At 43.4% G+C, this 17,802-nt stretch overlaps 2 protein-coding genes across 3 annotated transcripts; both read right to left on the reverse strand.

Moving 5' to 3' along the window:
• Window positions 1-671: 671 nt before the first annotated feature.
• On the reverse strand, window positions 672-7,554 carry CASP14 (caspase 14). 2 transcript variants are annotated; one of them, XM_021683182.1, is made up of 7 exons: window positions 7,342-7,554; window positions 5,223-5,294; window positions 4,263-4,412; window positions 3,940-4,165; window positions 3,671-3,787; window positions 3,388-3,491; window positions 672-2,889 (listed from the first exon to the last, which is right to left on the reverse strand). In XM_021683182.1, the coding sequence occupies exons 2-7, from the start codon at window positions 5,247-5,249 to the stop codon at window positions 2,785-2,787; spliced, it is 729 nt and encodes a 242-aa protein (XP_021538857.1). In that variant the 5' UTR covers window positions 5,250-5,294; window positions 7,342-7,554; the 3' UTR covers window positions 672-2,784. The 2 variants fall into 2 exon arrangements, with proteins under 2 accessions (XP_021538857.1, XP_021538858.1); XM_021683183.1 differs by lacking the exon at window positions 7,342-7,554 and having other exon boundaries at window positions 4,263-4,488.
• An 8,842-nt stretch (window positions 7,555-16,396) lies between these two features.
• Window positions 16,397-16,792, reverse strand: LOC110574484 (60S ribosomal protein L31-like). Its single transcript, XM_044917691.1, has one exon. The coding sequence runs from the start codon at window positions 16,769-16,771 to the stop codon at window positions 16,397-16,399; it is 375 nt and encodes a 124-aa protein (XP_044773626.1). The 5' UTR covers window positions 16,772-16,792.
• Between the last annotated feature and the right edge of the window lie 1,010 nt (window positions 16,793-17,802).

The following is a 17,802-nucleotide window of genomic DNA, read 5'->3' on the forward strand; positions in this document are numbered from 1 at the left end:
GTGTATAGGATTCAGTATATGCATCATCCCAGATCTACTTGGCCCTGTGTACTCAGCCCTGCCTCAGCCATTTGCTCTGCCATTTTCATTGATAAAGCCCTCACTGCAGCCATGACTATTAGTGCAGAATGTTATTACTGCTATTACTGTAGAATGAGGAGCTTGAGTTTACTACTTAAGAACTTGGTGACTCTAGACAACTCCCTCACTAGTGATGTGCTTATGTTTCCTGGAGTGCTAAGAGAAGAAATACTTTGAGGCTGCACCCAAGTTCAGTGGGAAAGGTGTGATTGATTAGTCATGTTTGCCATGGGCACCTGGACGAGAAAGATGTGACATACTTGCTAAATATTTGTCATCCTGTAACTAGCTGATCTCCAAGGTCCCTTACGGTTCTGAAAAGCTACAGTTCTGTGTCTGGATACTTCTTCAGGGACATTCTGGAGATGACACAATCATGTAAAACATAACCATTTAGAATGGAAGGGTGGCCTCTAACTATAAATTTCCTACACACCTGCCTTTTTGGGAAAGTTAGGATGAGGCTCCTGATTCTCTGTTCATGATAGACAGGTCTGGGAGGCATGGACCATTGGGAAAAAGGAACTAAATCTATAATGCCTTTCACATTAGCCTCCTGTTCTAAGCACAGAGCAGATTCCAACACATACTTTTAAAGTTTAACATCTGTTTATTGAACATCCATTATGTTGATCCAAGACTTGTTCCTGCCCTCAATCCTGTAATCATCAGTGTCTCATCCTGGGTGAGACTGGAGAATCAACTAGAAAGAATACTAAGAATGGCTCTTTGGAATGCGTATGGGTGGGAGGTAGTGAGAGAAAGGGCACCCCAGCTTGGGAAAATGGTGATAAGCAAAGCCTCAGAGGCAGGAATGAGTAAGAGGACATTCGTGTTGTTGGAGGAGTGAATTCATGGTGGGGGAGGTAGGAGATGAGTTTAGCTGATTGCTGGTACAGGGGGAAATTGTAAGGATGTGAGAAATCAGGATGTGGAGTTTGGCCTTGATATGTAAGTGACAGGGCACCGTTGTGTGTTCTTGAGTATTCTAGGGAGGTCTGGAGTTGTAGATGGAGGGCAGAGGGGAGGTGAAGTGGGCAGGCAGAGAGGCAAGGAAGGAAGATGGTACAAAGATGCAGACATAGAGGATGGGACTTGAGCCTGAAGAACGACATGTAAGGGAAGGAAAGACAGATGTGAGAACTGTTTCAAAGTCAGGCTGTGCTGAACACTGTGCTTGGTGGCATTTTAAAGGAGACAAGAAGAGGGGAGTCATAGATAACTGCAGAATTCTGAACCTGTGGTCTGAGGGTGAGGGTACCAGGGAACACTTGGAGGAGGAACTGGGGAGAAAAGACTCATCTTTAGCCATGAATTTTCAATGATGGCAGATATGCCTGCAGGTTATTTCAGTGGGGAAGGTCAAGGCTGGAGATGAGTCATAGACTTGGAAGGCAATGCCTCTGGTTCAAATACCCGCCCAGTGTCAGAATCTCATGGGGGGAGCCTTTACTGCTGGGTATCGAGGACTTGTGGGTCTTCCAAGGAGCTCCTACTGCCAAGTAGGGAGAACTTTATTAGAAAATTCCTCAAATTAAAGAAGTTTTCTGATGTTTCAAGACTTAGCAGGCAGTGGCAAGGGTGCTGGGCTGCAAACCAGACCTTGACCCTCCCACTGACTTATTGCATGGCATTTAAAAAAAAAGATTTATTTATTTATGAGAGGGAGAGAGAGAGAGAGAGAGAGAAAGAGAGAAAGAGAGAAAGAGGCAGAAGGAAAGAATCCTCAAGCAGACTCCCCGCTGAGTGCAGAGCAAGACCCAGAGCTCTCTCCCATGACCTGTGAGATCACAACCTGAGCCAAAGCCAAGAGTCAGATGCTTAATCAACTGAGCCACCCAGTTGCCCTGCTATGTGGCATTTGACAAGCCTTTTAACCTCTCTGGGTCTCTACCACACTGTCTGAAAAACAGGGTGACACTAGAGGATTTGCCATAGCTCCAACATGCCCTGATTCAGAGTGGTTAAAAGTTGAAGACTTGAGAAGAAATAAATGGATGGATTTTCTTGGAGAGAAGGCAGAGCCCAGGGCCTTGGGGGAGCATTAGTTAGTAGAGAGAAACTCAGAAAAAGAATGAAACATCTCTATCAGCCAGAGAGAGCTCATGAGCTAAAAGGAGAATGATGTCAAGTTACCAGCTTGCCAAGGAAGAAGAGTCTTGAAAAGAGAGAATGATTCTTGCTTTACTAATTTTCCAGGGGTTGGGAGGGAATCTCTGGAAGATGGAAATGGATATGGTTCTCAGGAGGAGGTTATAACTCCAAGTGAGATTCAAGATCCAGTGGAAGTTTGATTGGGGTGGGAAGTGGTAAGTGGGCATTGGTTGATCAGTGAGGTTTATCCAGTTACATTTGCATAGGTATAATTAATGGGAGAAAGAAAAAGGTTTCAATGGAAGATAGGAACAGAAACTAGGATAAGTGAATATACTCTTAGGTTGTATTAACAGAGGTGGAGATTCCAGCCTGAGGGAGGTGAATGTTAATGTTATTGCTGTGCCTTGTGCTATGTTTTGGCTGGCTTGCTTTAAGAATGACAGGGACAGATAGAAAGAGGACTTGCATGAGGGGTGCGATGAAAGGGTCTGGGTGCCATTTGGCCTTGGGAAGAGAAGATTTTAGGGGAATGGTGAGAGCTGCCTCTAAATATCCATGGGGCAGAGAGAGCACTTGAAAGACAACCTCTCCCTGCCCTTTCTACTTTTACTGCAGATAGAGCCGTTTCCGAAGGGTGCTTTGGATTTCGGGATTCACTTTCCTTGGTTTTCCTTCCTGAACCAGCTCTGCTTCGGCCATCCACCGGGTCACCTGCAGCAAGAGGTGTGGTCAGCTTGGAGTTGGGTCCCTGGGGGAGCTGGTGTGGTGGGCTTATAGGGAGAAGGTTAGAGAACAAGGGAGGTGGGTTTGCATGTCCTAAAATGGGAGACCTTTATTGCCTCATCCTATGCCATAATCTTTATGGAATCATTGGTTGGACATTCTTGTTATGTTTTTTCTAATCTACCATAAAAGCATATAACCATTAGAAGAAAAAAAAGTTTGTTCAACCAATGATTAAGCCTATAGTTTTTGTTTACAGAAATGTATCTGTATTTCATCTAAATTATCTCACATACTCTGACATTTGGAATTTCCTGCTTTAGGGAAACTCATTGCTAGGATATGGGTGTCCTAGTTTCTGTGTTGGGACCTAGGTTGGATTTGGGGCTGGGGACAGGAGAGGGGGAAAACGCAGACAGGTTTGGAAGAGGCTCAGCCTCCCTGCTTAGGCTGGGAGAGGGTTCCAGGTACCTTGTCCCAACTCACCTCTGTCAGAAGCTCCAGGATGGGTCCTCTCCTCTCTGTGAACACATCAACCAGGGTCTGGATGAAGCAGGAGCCCTCTTTGTCGTGTCTGTACGCGATGTACCCTGAGGATTCCAGAGAAGAGGGCTCAGGAGAGCTCCAACGGGAGTGGGAGGGTTGGTGTGTGTGGTGCAAGAGGCTGTGGAAAAGGGTGGGTCTTGGAGGAGCTCAGGGGTCAGGGGTCAGAAGTGGTGTGCATGGAGGAGGAGCAGGAGGCCACCCCATGTCAGGTGGGAGTCCATACCCTTTATGGTGGAGTAGACGTGGAGGATGTCTGTGTACGTTGGGATAGTCTCGGGACTGTCCTTTGTGATCATCACAATATCACCTCCACTTACTGTTTCACCGGGGTCCCTTTGTTCTGAAACATCAAGAAGAGGAAAGTCAGAGAAAAAGATGGGGAAAGGAGGTCATCATGAGACACAGTGGCAAACCAAGGCTTAGCTGGGGCTCTGGATCTAGGGTTAGGCTGGATTAGGAACACAAACGCCGTGTTCTTGGCTTTGTCCCCACCTCCTTGACAGGCCTGCACGATGTACACCTTAGGCTTGGCTCGCAGGGCCCGGCAATTCTTGTTGTTCAGAACCTCGAAAAGGTTTTCCAGCTCCACCATTTGTCCATCCTCCACCTTGAGGCGACCTTCTAACCCATGTGCCATGAGCACCACAAAAGCACAGCTGACGGGGTCATTCCGGGCATCCAAGGCCTGCTGAAAATTGTCCAGCTCTTCCTGGAATTGCTGGAGTGAGAAGAATGGCCAGACTTAGGGGTGGCCCCAGAGCCCACCTTCTGGTCCAGCCCTCTCCCTCATTGGCCTGGGGCTGGCAACACAGTACCTGGGCAGTGGGGTCTCTCTTCATGGTGCTCTCAAATCCCAGCTGCCGGAACATGCGTTCCAGAGCATCCAGGTCTGCCTCTGAACCTTCCCGTGCTTTGGTGACGCACAGTGTCAGGGCTAAGCGGGCGCCTGACATGTCGTATACCTCCTGGGCCAAGAGTTGACAAAAATCATCAAAAGGATGAGGAAGTCAAGGAGAAGCAGAGGATGTGGTCCAAAGAGACCTGGGGTTTGGGTGGCAGGGTAAAATACAGGATGCCCAGTTACAATCACATTTCAAATTAAAAAAAAAAAAAAGTGTTGTTGGTTTTTTTTTTTTTTTTTTTTAGTATGAGTACATCCCAAATATAGTATGGGATATAGTTATACTATAAAATTATTTGTTGTCAATGTGAAATGTAAATTCGAGTGGGCATCCTTTATTTTTGTTTGCTGAATCTGGCGACTTAACCTGGGATCTGGCTCTGTTTTAGCTCTGTGTGAACTTGGGCAAGTCACTGCTCCCATCTGAGCCTTAGTTTTCAAACACAGACAATGACTGTGTTTATGGGGAATTGTGAGGGTCCCTTCCAGCTAGCATACTGGTGGCTTTGACTCTCTCTCTGTCCTTCCCAAGAGTCTTCTGAAAAGGTCTCAGAATTTCTGAGGCCAATACTGAGATCCCACCTTGTCCTGTCTGAGGAAGAAGGGTATTGGGGTCAAAATTTCTTCTCTTATCCTCACTATCAACCTTAGTGATAAGAATTTGATTGTCAAGACAGATATAGCAGGCCCCCCTACCCCAGCTTGGCTTCCATCTCTGTGTTTTTTTCTCCATCTGAATGATCACAGAGCACCTTCTAGCTCTGAACCCACATCATGATTTTTCACCCTTTCCACTATCTCTGAAACATTAAGCTCCTCACCTTCTCTCTATCCAGATGCTTCCACCCCCTCCCCCAAACTGCACCCAGCCCACCTCCTCCAAAGGCCGAGGATTGCTCATCTTTCCTCTGATTCTCAGTCCGGCTCTCAGCACTCTTGGCTGAACCTGGGGGTTCAAAAGAAGATAGTTTGAAGGTCTCCAAGGGAAGGCAGAAGGGCTCAGCGAACAGACTAGTTTGTCTATCCAGATTTTTGTGACTGAATAGAAACCCAGTGGTGGGGACTTGGTTCATAGTCAGATGTGGGCAAGAGATGACAGTCCGTGAAGAATGGCTTCTCTAGCGTGACACCCCAGTGGTGTCTTCCATCCTTGGATGCTCCCAGAACTCCTGCTAGGCCCCCCCTAAAATGCCATACCCCCTGGAATTTTCCCTATCTCTCCCTCAGGACACTCACCAGTTTGTGACTCTCCTCCCCATCCCAAGGACCTGGACTGATGAGGGGGAAAGCAGCCCCATGTACTCCCCTATGTTGCCCAGGAGCTGACAGACTGGGGAGACATCAACAGGGAGATACTTTGGGATTAGGTTTAAAAAGAGAATGTCGGGGCGCCTGGGTGGCTCAGTTGTTAAGCATCTGCCTTCGGCTCAGGTCATGATCCCAGGGTCCTGGGATTGAGCCGGGATTGAGCCCCGCATCAGGCTCCCTGCTCAGCAGGAAGCCTGTTTCTCCCTCTCCCACTCCCCCTGCTTGTGTTCTGTCTCTTGCTGTCTCTCTCTCTGTCAAAAAAAAAAAAAAAAAAAAAAAAAAAAAAGAGAGAGAATGTCATCAAAGTGGGGAATACTGCTTCGGAACTGTCCCAGTGTGTCTCTAACCCAAACAGATCAATCCACTTCCCTCCCTCTGCCTTGAGTCTGAACATCTGTCTGAGTTCTTCATACTCATTTCTGAGTTCTGTTTTACTCTCTGGCTGAACAGAATGACTTTTGACATATCCTTGGTGTTTTCTCACCTCCTTGCCTTTTTTTCCACTTCCTCTTCAGCCTGGAATGTGTCTTTACTAGTCAAGACCCTTCTCTGTCAATTTGGATGGCATCATGTTTGTTATACCCTCCCTCTGCCATCTACTCATCCATCCATTCAACCATCCGTCCATCCATCCATCCATCCATCCATCCTCCATCCATCCGTTTATTCATCTAAGCACCCACCCATATATCTATCTATCCAGCAAATATTTTCTGGGTACTTATTATTTGCCAGCCACTGGGAATAAACTGTGTAAGACAGACATGCTCCCTACCCTCATGTAGCTCTAGTCTATGACAGAAATGAATATTAGATCTCTCTTGTTCTCAGGGTGTCTGGCTGGCTCAGTCAGTGGAGTGTGTGACTATCTTGAGGTTGTAAATTCAAGCCCCATGTTGGATGTAGAGATTACTTAAAAATAAAATCTTAAAAAAATCTCTCTTGTTCTCTCTTAGACACACACACACAACACACACACACACACACACACACACACACTGAAGCCGGTGCCATGAGGAAAGAAGAATCAAACACTGTGAGAAAGAAAGTGAAAGGGGCGTGGTTTTTGGAGCCAGATAAACCAGAATCAAGTCTTGCCCCTGCCCCTTCCCAGCTGTGTGACCTGAACATCTTATTCTCCTCTCCAGCTCAGTTTTCGCATCTGAAAAGGACCCTGAAGGAGCCCTAGATGCCTTACAGAAATGGCACAGCAAGGGAGGCTTTTTGATCCCTGTTAGCCTACTAGAAGTCGCCTCTCCCTTCTCCAGACTCTCAGAGCCCTGCATGTTTATACTTGTGTGACCGTAGTCTTTTTCTAGTGGCTGAGCCGGAAGCTCAGTTTTTAGGACTGAAAGCCTAATTTCTTTATCTCTGTCTCCATCAGGGTCACCAGTGTGGGAATGGGCACAGACGTGGTGTCTGAGGAGATTTGTTGAGTAAGCAAATAATAAACAAATGAACAAATAAAGGAAGGATGGATGGATGGATGGCTGACTGGATGGATAGAAATTTCTTTAGTTCTGCCAAAACTGGCCAGAGCACTCATTCATGCAGGGAGAGGGAGAGAATAAGAGAGAGAGAAGAGAAGAAAAAAGGAGAGGAGGAGAGAGGAGAGGAGAGGGGAGGAAAGCAGAGGAGAGAGAGAGAGAGAGAGAGAGAGAACTAGTATCTGCCAAATCACTTACTGACTCTAGAAATGGCTGCTCCTTAAAGCCAGTCCAAGTCTTGCCACTCTGCTAGCTGCCAACAGAGCTAGGCACCGAGGAGGGGTCAAGTCCACGTGCTGACCTTGGAGATGGGGCTGACAGTGTTTCTCCTGAGAAAGCTGTGTATAAATTGGGCAGCACAGCCATCTGACCCTTTACTGCCAGCAAGTCTTCTGTCGCTCAAGAAACCTCATGGTGGGAGGGACACACCCTTGGCACAGCCTTGGTGAGGAGATGGAACCAGATGCCTATGGAATGAGTCATGGCAAAACTTAACCAACACCCCCTGGCTAAGGAGGCTGAGGCAAAGCATTCAAATCAGCCAGGGCTTTTATGTCAGCCCACCCAAAAAGCAACCCTCGGGTCCAGCCCATCTGACTACCATCAGCCCATCATTTCCATCATTATGCTCTCTTCCATCCCTTCTCCATTCAACTAGGCAGACAATACCAACTTCATTTGTTTTTTACTTTGTCAAGCATTCAACAGCCCCAAGAGGTCAACATTGTTGCTCCCACTTTGCAGATGAGGGAACTGAGACTCATAGAAATGAAATGACTGCCCTAGGTCACCCAACTAATGATTGGCACAGTTGCCATTCAGCACCAGTGGGTCTGATCTATCTGCATCATCAGACTCAACTGCTGTCTTCTCTTCTCATCACCTTCCTCCTCGATTCTTTCTTAGCTTTAATTTCAGTTCGCTTTATGTTATGTTTTGCTAACAGATTTAAAGAGATATAATTCACACACCATACAATTCACCCATTTAAAGTGTAAAGTCCAATGGTTTTTACTATATTCAGTGCTGTGCAATCATCACTACAGCCTATTTGAGAACATCTTCATCACCTCAAAAAGAACTCTGTACCCTTTAGTTATTGCCCCCAGTCTTTCCCCCACCCACACCTCCCAGCCCTTGGTAACCATTAATCTTGTTTTCTGTCTCTGTAGATCTCCTTGTTCTGGACATCCCACATGAACGGGATATGTGTTTTTTTTTGTGTTTGGTTTCTTTCACTTAGTATAATATTTTTAAGTTTCATTCATGTTATAGCATGTGTCAGTATGCCATTTCTTTTTATGGCTGAATAATATTCCATTCTATGAATATACCTCATTTTGTTTATCCATTCATCCATCCATTAATGGGTATTTGGGTTGTTTTCACCTTTTGGCTAGTATGAGTGATGTTGCTATAAACACTAGTATGTATATAAATCTTAGTGTGGTTATATGTTTTTATTTCTCTTGGGCTTATATCTAGGAGTGGAATATTCAAACAATACTGAAATGTATTCAGCAAAACCAGAACATTCAATTAAATGCTGCAGTTACGGTGGAAAACAGTATGGTTGTTCCTCAAAAAAGTAAACATAGACTTACCGTTTAACACAGCAATTCCAGTTCCGTGTATATACACAAAATAATTGAAACAGGGTTTCAAACAGATATTTGAACACCAGCGTTCAGAGCAAAATTTTCTCAATAGGCAAAAAGTGGAAACAACTCAAATGTTCACCAGTGGATGAATGGATAGACAAAATGTGGTGCATCCATGCAATGGAGTATTGCTTAGCCTCAAAAAGGAAGGACATTCTGACATAGGCTACAACATGGATGAAACTCGAGGACATTATTCTAAGTGAAATAAGCCAGACAAAAAAAGGGACAAATACTGTCTGATTCCACTTATTTTTTTAAAGACTTTATTTATTTATTTGACAGAGAGAGAGAGAGAGCACAAGCAGGGGAACAGCAGAGGCAGAGGGAGAAGCAGGCTCCCCGTTGAGCGGGGAGCCAGATGCAAAAATTGATCCCAGGACCCTTGGATCATGACCTGAGCCGAAGGCAGACGCTTAACTGACTGACCCACCCAGGCACCCCTATCTGATTCCACTTATATGAAATCCCTAGTAGCCAGATTCACAGAGGGAGAAAATAGAATAGTGTGCACCAGAGGCCGGGGGACTGGGAGTGGGGAGTTAGTGTTAATGGGGACAGAGTTTCAGTTTTCAGCAGATGAAAAAGTTCTGGTGATGGATGGTGGTGACGGCTGCACAACCATGTGAATGTACTTAATGACACTGAACTGGACACTTAAAAATGGTTAAAATGGTAAATTTTATGTTATGCATATCTTACCACAATAACAAAAATGAAAAAAAACCCTGAAACATTCTCATCCCCCCAATTCTTCTTTTTGTTTCAAGATAATGCAGGCACCAGACTGGGTAGTTTTTCTCCAAATCCCCATCTCTGCATTGATATACATACTTAGAGCTGTTTGTTATATGTATGTTGTCTCTTTCCACCAAATTGTTCTGTTACTTGCTTTGTTCACTTAATTATATGTCTGAGTCATCTTCCCATGTCACTCCATATGGAACAAACTCATTTTTCGTTTTCTTTTAAAAAATTTTTCATTGAGGGTCACCTCGGTGGCTCAGTTGGTTAAGCATCTGCCTTTGGCTCAGGTCATGATCCCAGGGTCCTGGGATCAAACCCCATGTTGGGCTCCCTGCTCAGCGGGGAGCCTACTTCTCCCTCTCCCTCTGCCTTTCGCTCCCCTGCTTGTGTGCTTTCTCTCTCTGTCAAATAAATAAAATCTTTTTTTTAAAAAAGATTTTATTTATTTATTTGAGAGACAGAGAATGAGAGACAGAGAGCATGAGAGGGAGGAGGGTCAGAGGGAGAAGCAGACTCCCCGCCGAGCAGGGAGCCCGACACGGGACTCGATCCTGGGACTCCAGGGTCATGACCCGAGCCGAAGGCAGTCGCTTAACCAACTGAGCCACCCAGGCGCCCCCAAATAAATAAAATCTTAAAAAATTCTTTTTTCATTGAAGAATATCCTACATGCAGAAAAGAGCACAAATAAAAAATGTGCATGCAACTCGATGAATTTTCACACATTAAACACGCTAGAACCTTGCAACTAGGACCCAATCAAGGAAAAGCTCCCCACCCTGGATTTCCTGTCCTGCTTCCTTTTTTGTCACTACCCTGATTCTGCCTTCCCCAAACACTATCTTGATACAGAACAATACAGATTAACTTTTTCTCCTTTTGGGACTTTATATCAATGGAATCACACGATATGTTCTCTTTTGCATCTGGCTTCATTCACTCCAACATTATGTTTGTGAGATTCAATCTTTTCTGCATGCGGCTGGAGATCCTCAATATTATTGCTTTATAACAGTATTTTTCAATCTTTTTTCAGTATTGTCTCCTCACAAGAAGCCATTTTGGACATTTTTCCTAATTGTCCCTTCATGAACTTTAATACCACAGATATACTGTCTATCTATCTATGTGTCTATCATATATCTACCTATCTCTATCTCTATCTCTATATTTTATGTGTATCTGTATATTTTTTATTTCCCCCAAGTCAATTTTGCCCCTGGGGACGTAAAATATTGCTTTCACTGAAGATGCGTGCTTTATAGTATTCCGCTTATTTATCCAATTTGTTATTAATGGATATTTGGGTAGTTTCTGTTTTTTTTCTTTGAGATTATGAGCCATGGAGATATGTACACCTAGTATATGCCTTTTAATAAACATATGTACACATTTCTTTTTTTTTTTTTAAAGATTTTATTTATTTATTTGAGAGAGAGAGAGAATGAGAGACAGAGAGCATGAGAGGGAGGAGGGTCAGAGGGAGAAGCAGACTCCCTGCCAAGCAGGGAGCCCGATGCGGGACTCGATCCAGGGACTTCACGATCATGACCTGAGCTGAAGGCAGTCGCTTAACCAACTGAGCCACCCAGGCGCCCACATATGTACACATTTCTATTGGGTATACATTTATAAGTGAAAGTGCTGGATAATAGAGAATATATATGTATAACTTCAGTAGTCATTGCCAAACCATTTCCCAAAGGGTTGTATCACTTTTTACCGTTCCATCAGCAGTCCCTAAGGGTTCCAAATCCAAGCCAACACTTGGTATTTTCTTTTTTTTTTTCATTTTAGCCACTCCAGTGCATGTGTTGTATCATTGGTTTTATAAAGGGCACAACATCCCATAGAATAGACGGACAGTAATTTTTTAAGTCATTTCCTTGATGATTGGACATTCAAGTGTTTTTTTTGCCAAGGCAGATAACCTTGCTGTTTGACATGAACAACCTGTACATTCCTCTTCAGGCACAAGATTGAGTCTTTTTTGGAGAAGTTCCTACAGGTGGAATTACCGGTTTAAAGGGCATAATATGTCAAAAATCTTGCTAAATTTTGGCTGCTAATTTGCTTTCTCAAAAGGCTCTAGCAATTTGCTTTCCATCTCAAATAATATATGAGCATGTGCCCGTATCCCTAAGTCATTAACAATATAAGATATTCCTATAAGCTTCAGTTTCCTTTTGTAAGAAATGAAGACCTACCTTCTAGGACTGCTGAGAGATTCAGAGATAGCCCGTATGTAAAACACCCAGCAATGTTCCTTCTTTGCATATAGAAGGATGCTATGTTTTCTTCTTTTCCATCATCCCCTGTTCCTCTTCCTGGTTCTCCTCCTTCTTCACTTAATTTATTCAACAAATATTTATTGGGTATTGTATCTGATCCCAGGCCAATGTTGGTAAATAAAACTCAGTAGTCTTTGTGAAGATTACAATCTTATCTTCATTGTCACAATAGCATCCACAGATCTCATCCCTGGCACTGTAATAAATATTAATTACAGAATATGTCCCAATCATGAGCTTTCTGTGCAGGGGTAGGGCTTGGGGGCTGTGTAAAACATGCAGGGAAGCATCCCATCCCATGTTTCTTCACAATGACCCAGGTAGGTTTGGCCATTCCAAAAGCGGACAGGACAACACACATGGGAGTACATGGAATCATCTGCGGAGGTGACCTGGAAGATGTCACCTTGTTCTGTGATGGTGTAAAAAGCACACGTTGTTCATTGGAAGAGAAATAAAAGCCAGAGAAAGACCTAATCAAACAGGACCCAACGTTCCATCCTCATCTCAGACCAAACATTTTTTTTTCATTTTTTTTATTCTTATGTTAATCCCCATACATTACATCATTAGTTTTAGATGTAGTGTTCCATGATTCATTGTTCGTGCATAACACCCAGTGCTCCATGCAGAATGTGTCCTCCTCAATACCCATCACCAGGCTAACCCATCCTCCCACCACCCTCCCCTCTAGAACCCTGTTTTTCAGAGTCCATCGTCTCTCACGGTTCGTCTACTCCTCCGATTTCCCCCCCTTCATTATTTCCCTCCTGCTACCTTCTTCTTCTTCTTCTTCTTTTTTTTTTTAACATATATTGCATTATTTGTTTCAGAGGTACAGATCTGAGATTCAACAGTCTTGCACAATTCACAGTGCTTACCAGAGCACATACCCTCCCCCGTGTCTATCACCCAGTCACCCCATCCCTCCCACCCCACCCCCCACTCCAGCAACCCTCAGTTTGTTTCCTCAGATTAAGAATTCCTCATATTAGTGAGGTCATATGATACATGTCTTTCTCTGTTTGACTTATTTCGCTCAACATAATAGCCTCCAGTTCCATCCACGTCGTTGCAAATGGCAAGATCTCATTCCTTTTGATGGCTGCATAATATTCCATGGTATATATATACCACATCTTCTTTATCCATTCATCTGTCGATGGACATATTGGCTCTTTCCATAGTTTGGCTATTGTGGACATTGCTGCTATAAACATCGGGGTGCATGTACCCCTTTGGATCCCTACTTTTGTATCTTTGGGGTAAATACCCAGTAGTGCAATTGCTGGATCATATGGTAACTCTATTTTCAACTTTTTGAGGAACCTTCATACTGTTTTCCAGAGTGGCTGCACCAGCTTGCATTCCCACCAACAGTGTAGGAGGGTTCCCCTTTCTCCGCATCCCCGCCAACATCTGTCGTTTCCTGACTTGTTAATTTTAGCCATTCTGACTGGTGTGAGGTGGTATCTCATTGAGGTTTTGATTTGGATTTCCCTGATACCGAGCGATATTGAGCACTTTTTCATGTGTCTGTTGGCCATTTGGATGTCTTCTTTGGAAAAATGTCTGTTCATGTCTTCTGCCCATTTCTTGATTGGATTCTTTGTTCTCTGGGTGTTGAGTTTGATGAGTTCTTTATAGATTTTGGATACTAGCCCTTTATCTGATATGTCATTTGCAAATATCTTCTCCCATTCTGTCGGTTGTCTTTTGGTTTTGTTGACTGTTTCCTTTGCTTTGCAAAAGCTTTTTATCTTGATGAAGTCCCAATAGTTCATTTTGCCCTTGCTTCCCTTGCCTTTGGCAATGTTTCTAGGAAGAAGTTGCTTCGGCTGAGGTCAAAGAGGTTGCTGCCTGTGTTCTCCTTGAGGATTTTGATGGACTCCTGTCTCACACTGAGTCAGACCAAACATTTTAGCTAAACTATACTTGTGCCACCTTCTGTCTTCTTGAAATCTCATTCTTTCATAGGGTCTAGTCAGCAAAGAAGACTGGATCTTAGGGGAAAGAATTGAGAATGTGGGTGTTTGCAATGATGTGCTGGAAAGTGTTTAACAACTGGCTTGTTCTAAACAAACAAGTAAGCAAGCAAGCAAAGAAACAACCCAAAGCAAAAAAGTCCTGATTTTCAGTGTTGGTCAATTTCCATCATGTAAATATTCCCATGGCGGCTGATTTCAAGTTATCAACACAGCATCACTGAATGTAGAGTTATGAAAAGCTGGTTTCAGTACACCACTGAGTGTTTTAGAGAGACTTCCTAAGAGGGTCCAGTTCCCCAACTTTCCATTGACTGATGAATGGATAAAGAAGTTGTGGTATAAGAACACTCATGAAAGAAATTGAAGAAGACACAAAAAGATGGAAAAACATTCCATCCTCATGGATCAGAAGAATAAACATTGTTAAAATGTCTATGCTACCCAGAGCAATCTATACCTTCAACGCCATCCTGATCAAAATTCCAATGACATTTTTCAAAGTGCTGGAACAAACAATTCTAAAATTTGCATGGAATCAGAAAAGACCCCGAATCACCAAGGAAATGTTGAAAAAGAAAAACAAAGCTGGGAGCATCACGTTGTCTGATTTCAAGCTATATTACAAAGTGATCACCAAGACAGCATGGTACTGGCACAAAACAGACATATAGACCAATGGAACAGAATAGAGAGCCCAGATATGGACCCTAGACATTATGGTCAACTAATCTTCGAAAAGCAGGAAAAAATATGCAATGGAAAAAAGACAGTCTCTTCAATAAATGGTGCCGGGAAAATTGGACAGCCACATGCAGAGAATGAAACTCGACCATTCTCTAACACCATTCACAAAGATAAACTCAAAATGGATGAAAGACCTCAATGTGAGACAGGAATCCATCAAAATCCTAGAGGAGAACATAGGCAGTAACCTCTTTGACATCGGCCGCAGCAACTTCTTTCAAGATACATCTCCAAAAGCTAGTGAAACAAAAGCAAAAATGAACTTTTGGGACTTCATCAAGATAAAAAGCTTCTGCACAGCAAAGGAAACAGTCAACAAAACAAAGAGGCAACCGACAGAATGGGAGAAGATATTTGCAAATGACACTACAGACAAAGGGCTGATTTCCAAGATCTATAAAGAACTTCTCAAACTCAACACCCAAAAAACAAATAATCAAGTCAAAAAATGGGCAGAAGACATGAACAGACACTTCTCCAAAGAAGACATACAAATGGCTAACAGACACATGAAAAAATGTTCATCATCATTAGCCATCAGGGAAATTCAAATCAAAACCATATTGAGATACCACTTTATACCGGTTAGAGTGGCAAAAATGGACAGGGAAAGAAACAACAAATGTTGGAGAGGATGTGGAGAAAGGGGAGCCCTCTTACACTGTTGGTGGGAATGCAAGTTGGTACAGCCACTTTGGAAAACAGTGTGGAGGTGCCTCACAAAATTAAAAATAGAGCTACCCTATGACCCAGCAATTGCACTCCTGGGTATTTACTCCAAAGACACAGATGTAGTGAAAAGAATGGCCCTATGCACCCCAATGTTCATAGCAGCAATGTCCGCAATAGCCAAACTGTAGAAAGAGCCGAGATGCCCTTCAACAGATGAATGGATAAAGAAGATGTGGTCCATATATACAATGGAATATTACTTAGCCATCAGAAAGGATGAATACCCAACTTTTACATCAACATGGATGGGACTGGAGGAGATTATGCTAAGTGAACTAAGTCAAGCAGAGAAAGTCAAATATTATATGGTTTCACTTATTTGTGGAACATAGGAATAACATGGAGGAAATTAGGAGAAGGAAGGGAAAAATGAAGGGGGGGAAATCAGAGGGGAAGACGAACTATGAGAGACTATGGACTCTGAGAAACAAACTGAGGGTTTTAGAGGGGAGGGGGGTGTGGGGATGGGTTAGCCCAGTGATGGGTATTAAGGAGGGCACATACTGCATGGAACACTGTGTGTTATAAGAAAACAATGAATCATGGATCACTACATCAAAAACTAATGGTGTATTGTATGGTGACTAACATAACATAATAAAATAAAATTAAATAAAAAAAAGAAGTTGTGGTATACATATACAACAGAATATTACTCAGCCATCAAAAAAAAAATGAAATCTTGCCATTTGCAATGACATGTTTGGAGCTAGAGTGTATTATGCTAAAGGAAATAAGTCAGCCAGAGAAAAAAAATACCATATGATTTCACTCATATGTGGATTTAAGAAACAAAACAGATGAACATAAGAGAAGGAGAAAAAAGCAAGAGAGGGAAGCAAGCCATAAGAGACTCTTAATGATAGAGAATAAACTGAGGCTTCCTGGAGGGGAGGTGGGTGGGGGATGGGCTAAAAGGGTGATGGACATTAAGGAGGTCCCTTGTGGTGAGCCCTGGGTGTTATATGTAAGTGATGAATCACTAAATTCTGCTTCTGAAACCAGTATTCCAGTGTATGTTAACTAACTAGAATTTACTTACTTATTTATTTATTTATTTATTTTTATACCTTTATTTGACAATCAGTGATTAGTTCTCATCTACATTAACTGTCTGTAGATTTTTGAGAGTGCTGATAGGTTCATAGGTAACCAGTGTGTAGAGCTTGTTTGGTGAATCATCCTCGTTATGTTTTCTGGACAACTGCACATGGATACGGTATGGAACATGCCTTATTCCTTTGGCCCAGACAGCTTTGTTGAGCCTGGTGTCAATGTGCACATCTGGAGTTCCCATCTCCTTCATAGCAAATTTCCGGATCTCTTTGAGTGCCTGAGGGGCACGCTTCTTGAAACCCACTCCATGGATGTGCTTGTGAATGTTGATGGTGTATTCTCTGGTCACTACCTTGTTGATGGCAGAATGGCCCTTCTTCTTCTTGCCACCCTTCTTCACAGGAGACATTTGGCCGGGCCCTGGTTGGAAAGGAAGCTTAACTAACTAGAATTTAAATAAAAAACTGAAGAAGGAAAAAAAGGAGGATCCAGCTCATATGGCCAGAATTGGAAAGGATATTTCCTGAGGCACCCCTTCTTCATGGAAGCAGGTAGATCCAGTCCTGGGGGTGGGTCCATGTTTGGACATGTCACTCAGAGTTAGGTAGGTGCATAAGAAGGGAGAGATGGGTGGATGAATGCTCTGGGATGTCCAGTTGTTTCCTGAAATGAGGAGTGGCAGAGATGGTTCCTTAGTACACCAATGACAAGACTTAAGAAGGTCCTGGCTTCTCTGATGAGATATATATTTACACAGTGTCAGTGTGTGAAGGAAGGATGTGTCACTATGGGCCTTAGGAACTCTGAGTTAATTAATCAACTAGGAAATTAATTATATTAATCAGAGTTATCCAACAATTAGTTATCCAGAAGAAAACAACCTCATGTAAAGACTCCATGAAGTGATACATGCCTAGAGGTTATAGGGTTGCAGGTTGGCTTCCCAGAGGAGCTGGCATTTCATCCAAGACCTGAGGAATGAATATGTGCTTTCTAAGGTGGGCATATGGAAGAAGCAGCCCAGGCAGAGGGAACCCAGCATGGGCAATAGTGGGGGTGAAGGAGAGGACTTGGTGGCTTCAAGGTACCATGCCTGCTCCCATGTGGCTGGAGAATCAACTGTAAAGGACAGTGGTGGTGAGAAGTGAGTCCAGGTGGTAAGTCCAGAGAGGGATGGGATAATGAATGGGCTTGAATTCACTCTAGGGAGTCTGGGTTTTTTTGGGTTGTGGGGAGACCGATCATCCTTGTTTGATCAGGACTTATGGGTTTTCTGAGATGTGGGGATTTTATTTTATTTTATTTTCTTAAAGATTTTATTTGACAGAGACAAAGTGAGAGAAGGAACACAAGCAGGGTGAGTGGGAGAGGGAGAAGCAGGTTTCCCGCCGAGCAGGGCTCGATTCTAGGACCCCGGGACCACGACCCAAGCCGAAGGCA

Source organism: Neomonachus schauinslandi, chromosome 1 (genome assembly GCF_002201575.2).
Source record: "Neomonachus schauinslandi chromosome 1, ASM220157v2, whole genome shotgun sequence".
NCBI classification, from domain to species: domain Eukaryota; kingdom Metazoa; phylum Chordata; class Mammalia; order Carnivora; family Phocidae; genus Neomonachus; species Neomonachus schauinslandi.

Bases quoted from the DNA above. Each gene is read 5' to 3' on its own strand.
- LOC110574484 (XM_044917691.1), bottom strand. From the start codon at position 16,771: ATGTCTCCTGTGAAGAAGGGTGGCAAGAAGAAGAAGGGCCATTCTGCC.
- CASP14 (XM_021683182.1), bottom strand. From the start codon at position 5,249: ATGAGCAATCCTCGGCCTTTGGAGGAG. The intron at 3,788-3,939 runs GTGGGGACAAAG...TTGATGTTTCAG, and splicing joins CGTGCAGGCCTGTCAAGGAG to AACAAAGGGACCCCGGTGAA. The intron at 2,890-3,387 runs GTGAGTTGGGAC...CTCTTGCTGCAG, and splicing joins TCCTGGAGCTTCTGACAGAG to GTGACCCGGTGGATGGCCGA.